The 12,344-nt window shown below is 40.5% G+C and overlaps 1 protein-coding gene across 1 annotated transcript in view; it reads left to right on the top strand.

Moving 5' to 3' along the window:
* Positions 1-2,458: 2,458 nt before the first annotated feature.
* ak5 (adenylate kinase 5) overlaps positions 2,459-12,344 on the top strand; it is a 52,669-nt gene continuing 42,783 nt past the window's right edge. Inside the window, exons 1-4 of the mRNA XM_076097291.1 lie at positions 2,459-2,563; positions 3,890-4,076; positions 7,394-7,561; positions 10,006-10,178. Of these exons, the coding sequence (XP_075953406.1) occupies positions 2,504-2,563; positions 3,890-4,076; positions 7,394-7,561; positions 10,006-10,178 (588 nt within the window). The 5' untranslated portion in view covers positions 2,459-2,503. The remainder of the gene's footprint in view (positions 2,564-3,889; positions 4,077-7,393; positions 7,562-10,005; positions 10,179-12,344) is intronic.

Here is a 12,344-nt window from a genome sequence, read left to right as displayed (position 1 = left end):
AAACATATATCACAAATAGGCTACATGTAAGTGCATGCAAAACACAATACATTGCATACATGATAGTTGTAAGTGAAAGCAAGAAACAGTGAATAAATAAGAATGCAAAAACCTAAAAAAAAGTACTTGAGAGGATCATTATTGAGCAAAAGTAGATAATTTTAGCTGTATAGCCCCCATACCCCTATGTTTACTTGTTTAAATTATGAACGCTCACTGAAAACAAAAACAAAAATGTGAAAAAAATACAAATATTATAATAAAATACGTTTAAAATGTTGTTTTTTAATTAGCTAAATATTGGTGGGTCATTCCTGATAAGATTGCCACAAGTGACTAGAAGCTATGTGTGTTTATCAGATGATGCAGCTTGTGTATGTGTGGCTTATCATTAAAGGAACAGAGTTCTTGTAGGAGGGAGCTAAAATCAAGAGAACCAAGATCAAGATTATAACTAATAAGTGCATGTACGGGTTGCTTGAGAGGCACTTGATGGGATATCAAACAATTTTATCGACTGGCAAATTGGATTTCATGTGTTAATTGATTTCTACAGAAGTAAATATGTTCATATTCCTGCAACGTCTCCATCCAGTTCCCTAAAGACACACGTCTCCCTCAAGGTTTTTGCCTAACATTTTATTTCTGAACTGTTCATTGCAGAGTTCACAGGGGGGAAACAATCTAGTTAACTTAATTTTTTACCTTGTGACTACCATTTAATGGGCACATGATGGCTTTTTCTGTATGTTTCCTTGTGGTATTATAATAAATCTTGTTTGGAGTTGTGGTTTCTTTTAGTAGCTTTGGTGGCAATTCATTTTTAAGTAACACACTGAAGGGGTTACAGTACACAAATGACTGCATGTCTAATTCAGCCAATCATTATTTGGCTTAAAAAGCAGAACCCATTGAGTGATGCTGACAGTTTTCTATTCACATGCCCTCTCCAGTTAATTGGTTAAGGGCCCTCCTAATGAGAAGTGGCATGTACATCACAGGCAGCAGATGTCAAATGTCATGTTACAGCTGAAGGAGCTTATGTGTTTGAGAGCCCTGCAGTACAAGATGAAGCCATGAAAAAACATGTCCTTCATGCAATTCTAATGTAACATTACAATGCAGCAAGTAGAAGGTCTGTTTGAAAAGCAGCAACAAATTCAGTTTTGACACACCGCAGAGTGCCTTTACAGGTCGTCCAACCACTTTAATCCTCCAGGCTTCTCTTACTGCTGCTGCTTTTTGACCTGCAGCGTCACTCTCTCTCTCTACCTGTAGAGCGCTTATAATAATGGCCTTCTCCAAATGCATCACATTAGGAAATGAAAAAGCGAGGATAGCTCTCCAACAAAACAGTTCTGGGTTGCATAATTCCAATAATTATTCTATTTTCAATCCATAAATTAGCATTTTTCTGTCAGGGTGTTTTGTCCTGCAGCAGTTACAGATTCTCTGCCTGAAATGTTATTTGGATGGATTGATCCTCACTTTTTAATCCACAGATGTCACTGACCTAATCTAAAATTAGTCTCTGATATAACCAAAAAAAAGGAGACGTACAGTAAAGTCAGCTGTCGTCAAGAGGATTAGTGGCTATAAGGATCAAATCCTATGTGACAAACCGGCCAATCAATGTGCCTATTCTTGTGTTGCCTAAAAAAAGCCCTGATCCAGTGGAATTGAACTTTGGGCCAAGCATACATCCAGCTATATTTATCTGCACTGAATGGTTTCATTGTTTCATTGAACAAGTTGTGATAACGTGATTTAAGTCTCATTTGTTTTACTATGTGACTCTTATAATGGTGTCAAAGTGTTGAGCTTGAAGATTAATTGTTGATCTAGGAAACAGTAGCTTGACAAAAGAAATAATGAGCAAAATATATATAAAGAAGGATGACCATGTGTTGTGTCTGAAAGCTCCGGAAACACAAATTCAGTTGCCCTTGTGTTTAGATTTTCGTCAAACTGGTTTAGCTTGAACTCTGCCCTTGTTGTTTTCTGATAAAGAAAACCAAAAATGTATTTTTTTTTATTCCCAATCACCCCCTTAAAAGCACCCATAGGATCATAACTCCATTCATATTCTATAAGTGTTTATCCAATGACTGTCCTGTGCGTTTCTGTATCAATATCGCCCACAAGTTTCCAAGCGGAGTGTGTGAAATACGCCTTGTGGAGGCGGTGCGCGCGTTAATTGGCACAGCGCGCAACCTCTGTGCCAACGTCAAGCCACGTTGTACATGGTGTACGCTGGAAGCAGAGCGCTGTGGGAGGGAGGACGGACGAGCCACGCATCCGCATCACCGAAGAGGAGGGTGGCGCGGTGGCATCGCCTGCAGGAATCCAGTTGTAAAGTCCACTCACGAGGCAAAAATGCGCTGATGGTAAACCGTCTGGAGCCCAGTTGTTAACCAGAGAATACCTTGAGGCGCTGAGACATCTGAAGAAGCAAAAACAAAGCTCCGGACAAGTTGTGATTTCAGAGGAAATCCGACTGGACATGAATACCAACGATGCCAAGGAGTATCTCGCACGGCGGGAGATACCTCAACTATTTGAGGTGAGAGATGGCGTGAGCTTTGTGGCGATGAGACGATACGTGCAGATTTGACGCTGAGATTTCAGCACAAAGATTCGTGTTACTTATCGATGCCAGAGTCAGAGTGACGGTAAAGATCTCTTTCTGATATGTAAAACATCGTGTTCTGGCTGATGGAGGTTTAAACGAGGAGAGAAACGCTGCTGACTTTAAAAAACTGCTTCAGTGTGTTTTTATAGTAATAATCGTACACAAACTGCAATTAAACCAAAATAGACAGTCCTCTCCTCCTTTGCGTAATTTGAAATAAATAATTTCAGCTGGAGACTGCATTCCTTTATCATGGAAATTCAAGCTGAAAAGAACATTAAAAGTAATACATAATACATTTTTGAAGGAAAATTCAGTTATTGCAGCAAAGAATATGACATTTGTAAAAAGAATAATAGCGAGACATTCGTGGTTGACAGAAACGAAAATACTACAAAGTATGAGAAGGTACCTCTGAACTATACTGAAATCTCTACAGGATTATTATACAATAAAAGGTAAAAAGTCCCATTAAGATGAAGACAGACAGCACATACTCTCAATTAAGCATATACAAATATAAGTACCACTTATTTCCCTGAGGGGATAGTAAATTAGCTCATTCACTTAATTTGACTCAATCCTAAGTGTAGTGCGGCTAATGTATGCAAGCAATCACTGCTTGTTTATTTACAGCCAGTTAAAATGACACTGAGCAGTGAAGTGACACATTATCTTCATCATCATCATAACTGCACTGTGATTTTATTGCTTCTCACATGAACATGTCATCATTATCAGCTAAATAAGCGCATCCAATTGTTTTCAGTTGGGAGAAGCTTTAATTGTGTTTTCATGCTGCTGCTGCTGCTGCTGCTGCTGGTGGTGGGAGTTGTCAGTGGGGAGGGTGGAGATGAGGAAGTCCCAGAGGAAGGTATTGTTTTAAAACATTCAGGGTCGAGGGGGCAAATATCACACAAACACACACTTGACTTGTGTTCTGGCACGGAGTTCGTTCTCACAGTCATCGCAGTGGTTGGCTTTCCTCCTCGACAATATCAGCCTGGCAAATAAACACAGGAGCCTGATGACCTGAATCCAATTTCATGGGCTTCTGACAAAATGAGATGTTTTGTTCCCCCGATGGAGCCGAGCCAAGCCAAGGCAACCAGATCTGCACTTCAAAACTTCTCCTCATTAAAAGGCGGGCTAATCACTGCCGCCACGCTGTCAGAGAAACAACACATTATAACACAGATGTAGAGAGATGCCAGAACAAACATCTCGTAAATTTCTCCCTCCAATGTTTTTTTCCAGAGCCTGCTGACAGGCTTGATGTATTACCGGCCCGACGACCCCATCGACTACTTGGAGTGCTGTCTGAAGAAAGCCAGGGAACTCGGAGGACCAGACAAGGTGCGGTGGGATACCTTTGTGGGCCAGGAGAAGAAGTCTCTTCCTCCTCTCAACGGCAGCCAATCACGCAGGTCCCTCTTCAGAAATGGTGAGCAGAATGGTGAATGTAAAGTACACTGAAGCACTTTAGAGCTGAGACCATTAGGGAATTCATCGATTAGTCGATTCACCTGCAACAATTCTGATAACCAAATAATCGTTTAAATTGTGTTTCAAGCAAAAAAGCAGACACTCGTTAAATGTGAAGATTTCCTGCTTTAGTCTATTTCATATGATAGAAAATGTAATATCTTTGGGAACTGTACCAACAAAAGGCATTTTATGGCGTCATATCAGGCTCTAGAAATTTATGATGGGTCATTTTAAAAACTATTTTACGTCAATTTTTATGTCAGGGGTGTCGCGATATACCCATAGTGACGATAACCGTAATATCTAAAAAAAAAAAGGAAATATTGATAACACGTTAATAATACACTTAATAATGATATTGTAACACATACTATTAACACCTAATATTGTGTAAACAATCCAGCGCTTCTTAAATCACGCTTTTATACAGTTATTGTTAGAGGCTCTCTCTCCGTCTCCCTACACTCGTAATTAATTTGCCAAAAAAGACACCAGATGCGCGATGAACAAAGTTAAAGATAATTTGAACTGATGGCAATTTTTTTTTTCAAACTTTCTATAGATATTGTAACAACATTTTTTTCACAAATTATTTTGGCCGCGATAATCGTGTAGTGAAAATCTGATATGGTGACAGCCCTATGAAAGAATAAATTATGAAATAATTCCACAGATTCATCAAAAATGAACACAATCATTAGTTGCAACCCCAACACACAGAGAAAAAGCTGTTAGAAGCCATATTTATCTTTTGACTTCTTTCCCAGATGCTGGCAGCAGAACATCTTCCTCTCCTGCACAATCACAACTGGCTCCCTGTTTAAACAGGATGGGTGTTAACATTTCATTCGCCCCATTGTAGAAACATTGTTAAAAGTGTTGTGCAACTCTTGGAAACAGCAACAACTTTTAGATTGTTATGAGACAGGAAACTTGTTTTTCTGCAGCTACAGCACAAAGTGCAGCTGTGTGCATCGATACTCTCGGATAGATTTAGTTTCCAAAAAGTGCAGGAAGTATTTGTTGAGACACCAGAGCGCCCACAAACACAACGTAATAAAAAGTTTAAAAGCAACCACTGCTGCTGCTCCCAAACCTGTCAAACTGACATGTTCAAAAACAGAATCAAGTGTGCAGATCTCTGCCTTCAACATGCCTGTGCTGCCTCCACTGTGGGAGCCTGTTACAGTGCAGTAAAAGAAAGTTGAACGTGTGTTCCGTAGTTAACCATTCACATGAGAGGGTATACCAAACAACTCCCCATTCATCACTTATTTGAGCTGTTGACCTACCAATGCAGCAAGATGCAAAACCTATTTTGAATTTGCAGAGTAAAGTTGACTATGGCTCTCATATGATTATGACATTTTCTGTTTGCACTGTTTTATTATCTCCGCCAGGAGGTGTGTGTGTGTGTGTGTGTGTGTGTGTGTGTGTGTGTGTGTGTGTGTGTGTGTGTGTGTGTGTGTGTGTGTGTGTGTGTGTGTGTGTGTGTGTGTGTGTGTGTGTGTGTGTGTGTGTGTGTGCGCCTCTGGTCTGTCTACGGCTGATCTCGCAAACTGCTGCACCAAACTGCATACAATTTTTGGGTACTCACATGCTCAAGGACCTCTCATGGTTGCAGTGCAGTGACTCACACTTTCTCAAAACAGCTTTAATTTCCTGTTTGATACTGCCATTGATTGACTGCTGACTCCTAACTTACTAGTCTTAACCAGCCCTTGACCGGTAGCGGCCACAAGTGAGACACAGTGGGGGAAACCAGTTTGCTAATTTTTATTGTTTTGGACGGTATGTTTGGCTATCAGCTCACCGAACTACCCGTACACACACTGCTGACTGCATTGCCGCCGCTCAGCTGCTGCTCTGCAGCAAGAGACATAGTTATTTTGTGCCTTTTTATTGGGCATCGACCTTACATTTACAGGTGTATTGTTGGAAAGAATTGACTTGAAGCCTAAATAAACATTTAAAGTCACGGTTACGCCCGTGAGACGAAGCAGAGCCGCTGCAGACGTTGATTCAAATGAGAGTGTATCTGTTGTGTGAGACGTGCGAGTGAAAAACACGTCTGATACACTTGCAGTCTAGAAGGGGGTTTAACCAATATTGGGTTGTGTGCATTTAATCAAACATTACAGCAGTGGTTGATGCAGACACACCTGGCAGAGATACTCAACTGAGTGCACCTTTCTACTGTAGTTAGGTCTACTGTATATTCAAACTTCTTTGTTTAATGGGTGAGAGCGTGACGGCAATGAGCACAGCACAGTAACTACCATGATAGAATAAAGTCACGTTGGTGTGGTTAAAAAAAAAATGTTTTGCATCTTTAAGCTTACAGGCACGTCACTCACAGCAATAATGCAGACGTGAACAGGTATTTGTTTTAAACAACTTCAAAGAGAAGAAGAGTTGAGGGCGGACTGCTTTGAGAAATTCTGATTTCGCCCAATTAGATGCCTGAAAGATGCCAGCTGCAGTGTTTAGCTGCTGGGAACTGCAACCTAATCAGGGATAGAGATTCCTGTGTCCCACAATTCCCCTCTTAGCTAAAAGCTGAAGCTCAAATCTACCATGTTTCAAAACATTTGCTGGAAGGGGAAGCTGCGCTCGCCTCCTAAATTGTTCCAATCTCGGCCTGATTGACGTTTTAGTGTGTAAGAAATGTTAAAAGGACAAAAGTAAGCCTTTGGATTCAGGCAGGGAGCATACATTTCTATTCGCAACATTGAAAGAGCATCTCTGTTCCCTTAAATAAAAAAAAAAAATCGATTTCCATCCCTGAGACATGTATTGTCATGAGTGAAAATGCATGATCAATACCATTCTCTCCCTTATAGTACAGTGTAAAGAGATGATATTGGTTCTGCATGTAAATAAAAGCAGCTCTGCTCCTGCGTAATAGCATGCAGTGACGATTTATTTGTTAAATGTGTTACAATCAATGCCTTCATCACCAGAGACAGCTGTATAATTACCAACCTGAATAGAGCATTGACTTTATCACACTAAGATGGTTTCAGCTCAAATTTACTGTTTGATTGTTAACACAGACATGACTTGTTTTTGTTTTTTTTGTGCTGAAATGTGATTTGCAGCGTATGAAATAATGTGAAAAGTGCAACTTTAAAGTGACTGACGCAACATGATTATGATAATTAAGATATTTTGATAGTAAACTTCAGGCTTTTGAAAAAAAATCATCAATACTCCAGACAAAAGCAGACAAATTGTTTCTCATCTATACCTCTGTGTGTGTGTGTGTTACAGTGATGCCCGACAGTCCCAATTTCCCCTACAGACGGTATGACCGCCTCCCTCCCATCAGCCAGTTTTCCATCGAGAGCGACTCAGACCTGTCGGAGACGGCGGAGCTCATAGACGAGTACGAGGTGTTTGATCCATCCAGACCGCGACCCAAAGTCATCCTCGTCATCGGTAAAGGACCTGTGCACCCGACCGAACCACAGACATTAAAGCTAGAAACATCTGTGACCTTACACAGTGCAAGCGTGAGGAAGTTTTGAGGCAAAAATGTTTCCTCATCTGATGTTATAGATTTGAAGTTGCTCATGTGGATTCCTGCTGACTCATGTTTTCCATAAGATAAGACAAGTCAGTAAAGATCCTTTCATGTGTAAACAGATGGACACTCTAACCAGTGTCTCTTTAATGCTTCTGGTGAAAGCTTTATCCATTTATATAAAAGGCTCAATAAATATACAAAGTTTATATTTGCCTTGTTGATGATCTAAAAATAAATGTCCTGGATGGGAATCTAGTCGGGGAGTGTGTGTGCGTGTGAGTGTGTGTGTGTGTGTGCACTAATTGTGTGTTTTTCCTGGTATTTTAAAAAGTAGCCCCGCCTCTCTCTGTTGGTATCAGCGGGATAGATCTCGTTGCATGTCGCTGACTGCAGACACTCACGCTCTCCTAATCTAATTTCCTTGATGGGTCGGCATTAACCTGTTAAATAGATTAATTATTCTTATGAATTAAGCACGGCAGCTGCACAATGAAGTAATGACACAGGTTGAGCTGGACTGAAAAAAAGGCTGCTATTTATAAACCCTCTTTAAAATAGTTTATTTAAGTTACTTCGATGTCTGTTAAAAGCTTTTAAAAACGTCCTGACAGCCCTTCTGCCGCAGTATGTTTTGATTTTTGGCGTGTACCCGGGATGTTCGCTCTCTCTGTGGTGTGGTTGATGGTTATTTGTCCTCGCAGCACAAAGCCAGCTCCTATCTCGTCTCCGTGAGCACATTGTGCCCTGTTTCAAAAGGAAAACAGGATGGCAGCAGCTGTCATCTCTGTGGAGGATCATGGCAAATGCTATGTCAGTCAGGTTTGCAGGGATAGAGACGGACTGACAAAGACACGTGTGGTCAGGAGGAGGCTGGGTCGAACATTACGAAATACTCAGATGTAAGGTCAAAGTTCATATTTGCTGAATACATACTAGAGTATCTCTCTGATCCTCCCACCCCTTCTCTCTCCTGCAAAACGTTCACTTTATCTTTTCTAATACACAACGTCACAACAATAATTTGTTAACTTTATGGGCCTCTTTCATAAGACAACATGATCATAGAAGAAAAAATCAGGTACAGTCAATATCATGTGCAACGGCTCACAATGCTTACTTACATCACCCCCAAAATGACCGTTTGTATATCAGTTACTCACCCCGTGTTACCTTCAATTCTTCAAGGACACGTGGTTTTTCTCGCATGCCTCCACTGGGAACAAAGAATCAAAAAACTGAGAAAAGTTTTGATATACATTTATTGGCTGAAATATTACTTAAAACTGAAATAAGCTATAACGTTATAAGTTGCACCTGTGCACGTCAAAATGTCTATGATTATAAACCCCAACTATAAGATGAACCCAGACACTTTTTTTCTCTCTTTTTACACAATTATGAGCATTACTTAAGATTCAGTTTAAGGACACATTACAATAACTTCACTGTAACATGGCCGTCTAAAATAAACAATATATTTGCGCTCACCGATTTGCACACTCTTCTCCTCATCCCAACAAAAACGTTTCTGACAGTGAGACCACGATGAAATAAGTTAATCACACAGCTTTGTTCTTAGACTTATTTCACTTCACACCGGCCTGACTTTTAACCAGGAGCAATTCTGGAGCAGTTGACATTTCTGTTGTAACAGCGGCATTTCTAAAAATCCTGGAATGAAACACAGTAAAAGCAGCTTTTACAGGCCTTTCACAAACTGACAGCTCGTATAGTATGTCTTTCTTGTATCTATAAGATACTATCGCAAATGACTAGATGGGCAACTTAATTCCAAAATATCAATTTTATGTGTTGTTTTTTTTACTTTTAGAGATATTAATATAATTTTATGTGTACAATTTGGTTGCACTAAAATGTTAAGAAAAGGGCATATATTCATAATTATGTTTTACCAAACTATCCAGCATCAAGCTGAGAGCTATCCTCTCCTGTTGTCGCTCCTCTGAACATCCTTGTTCCTGTTGAAATATAGAGATTGTAGAGAAAACGATTTGGTAGCAAATGTAGGAGGTTCACACATACCTGTTTCTCTCATCCACCCCCACATGCCCTTCTCCCACGCAAAACACACACAGGCAGCAACACACAATCACGCAGAGAGACACATGTAGTCACAAATATGCAAACACAAGCAGAGCCATGCACACACACACACACACACACACACACACAAACTCTCACATAGTCTGGGTTTCTCTCACAAATACACACATGCGCCCACGCTAACGCCCACGCTAAAACCCACACACACAGTGTTTCACACTCACACAGATACATTTTCACACAGATGACAAACTCTCTCCCAAAACATCAACAGCTCTTCCTCTGTGCCTAGGTGGCCCCGGCAGCGGCAAGGGAACACAAAGCCTGAAGATTGCCGAGCGCTATGGCTTCCAGTACATGTCCGTGGGCGAGCTGCTGAGGAAGAAGATGATCCACAACGCCACCAGCAACAGAAAGTGGAGCCTGATCGCTAAAATCATCACCAACGGAGAGCTGGCACCACAGGTAGCAGAGAAACAGAGAAAGTGTGTGTGTGTGTGTGTGTGTGTGTAAAATATGAGAGGAGTGTCCAGTCACTGGCAGGTCGTTATCACAGCGTGCATGTAAGAAGGGACTAATTAGCAGCATGTGTGCTGCAGAGAGGGACGCTCCTCTGTCTTATTAGCATCCTTGTTTTCAAGATAATGACTCTGCTTGGGGAAGAAAATGAGCACAGACCCCCTGTGGTTATTTGTGCTTTAATTCATTCAAACACTGTGTACGAAACGTACATGATGCCTTTACACTTCCCAGATCAATATATGTATGAAATTAAGACTACCAGGTTGATTTTTCATGTTTAAGAGAAGTGATTCTGGTTGTCTGGGTACATTTGGATTAACATAATGAAAACCCCTGAGAGGGGGGTCTTCATACATGATGCGTTGGTGATGCAGCGGGGTACAAGGCTGTAACACCAACACCGAGCCCCCACCTGCTTAGCGACTGCCAGTTCTTTGCTCGCGTCTCCTTGTGAATTATCTTTAATAACTGCCCACCTCTTCATTTATCATCCTTTCCTTGCATGTCTGGCACAACATTGCATCCACCATCTGGCCTGGTTCACCAGAGGTCAGTCCAGCAACCAGTGAGCATAAACAGCAAAGTAGGCCAAGCTAAAGACATATCAGATATGATGAAGTGACCTATGTGTCTGTTGAGCATTTCATTTCCTGCCATTGATAGTTTAGCAAAGCAGAGGAGAATTTGGTTTCATAATGATTCTGTATGTAACGATGAGAGGAAAAGGCAAAAATACTTCTGTGTACGAGTGTTGCAGAAGCTTTAAGCAGGAGCCCCGATGGCAGCGGTGCTGGTGTAAACATTGTTTTATGATGTGTTGAGTGACATATTACTGATTTACAGCTTGTTGGTTTCGTTTAGGTTACATAGATTTTACTCTCCAACCTTTATACCATATGACCCAAAAGGATTTATCGATCATCAGTTTAATTAAGTGGATGTCAAAGGAATAGTTTGACATTTCCTACTGAGAGTTAGATGGGAAGATCAATAATCTCTGTCTGTTCAATATGAAACTACAGATGGAAGACATTCAGCTTGACTTGACATAAAGACCAGAAACAGGGTGAATCAAACACCCTGGCGAGAAATAATCCTCCCATAAAACCACAGCTTGTCTTTTTACACGTCGGTTTTTGTACAGATTTAACAAACAAGATGTAGAGTGTTGATTAGTGAGCTTTACAGGTGCAGGTAGGTGGATATTGTGCATTTGGACTGAGCCAACGTAGCTGCTTCTGTTTACTGTCTTTATGCTCAGCTAACCGGCTTCATATTAAGCATACAAACATGAGAGTGGTGACAATCTTTTTACCTCGTTTTCAGGCAAAAAAGCAAATAAAAGTATTTCCCAACTATTCCGTTAAACACATATTTCTATAATTCAAAATGTTTCTCTCTGTAAGTAGACTGGAAAAAAAGACATCCATGCGTTTCTTCTTGTAGCCTGGAGGTTCTGTAACTGTGCTCAGCTGTGCAGTCTCTCAAGTGAGAAATGGAAAAGTGCATTCGAAATAGCAAACACACAGAAATAGATCATGGACACTCTGCCAACTGCCACATCAACTTGGAGTTCTTGCCGTTTGTCTGTAACCCACTGCAAGGTCATATGACTCAGTATTTATCTGCACTTGTTCCCTCAGAAATCCCACAGGTCTCAACATAAGAGGACCTTGGATTTTTGACTGTCTGGTCTAAAATTAAAGACTATTAATACATACATATCCACAGACTGTGGAAAAAACGTCATGTTGAGATGGTTCAGCAGGATCCACTGCCTTGTAAAAAGTAATCTAAAGACCCAATTATACCCTTTAAAATGACAGTTGTTGAATTTTAGCACTTGCTGATGATTTTTTGTCTACTTGTTTCTTTTTTCTGTAAAGAATAGCACAGTGTAACAAAACCACTAGATACTACATGTATATACTGTAATATGCTAAACCAATTGCTGCAGCAGCAGCTAGTGTACCTGCATGAAGTTAATGTACTTTAACATTTTGCATTTACAGGAAATAATATAGTAAGTGCACCAGTGGACATCAGTCAAACTACAATTTTGGAAAAACAATTAAACTTCACAAAGAGAAAGTAAAATGTTTTTTTATC

Source organism: Anarhichas minor, unplaced genomic scaffold (assembly GCF_050575085.1).
Source record: "Anarhichas minor isolate MPS153535 unplaced genomic scaffold, ASM5057508v1 ptg000024l, whole genome shotgun sequence".
Taxonomy (NCBI): domain Eukaryota; kingdom Metazoa; phylum Chordata; class Actinopteri; order Perciformes; family Anarhichadidae; genus Anarhichas; species Anarhichas minor.
The sequence above is the reverse complement of the archived record's forward strand: the minus strand, read 5'-3'. Positions and strand labels throughout refer to the sequence as shown.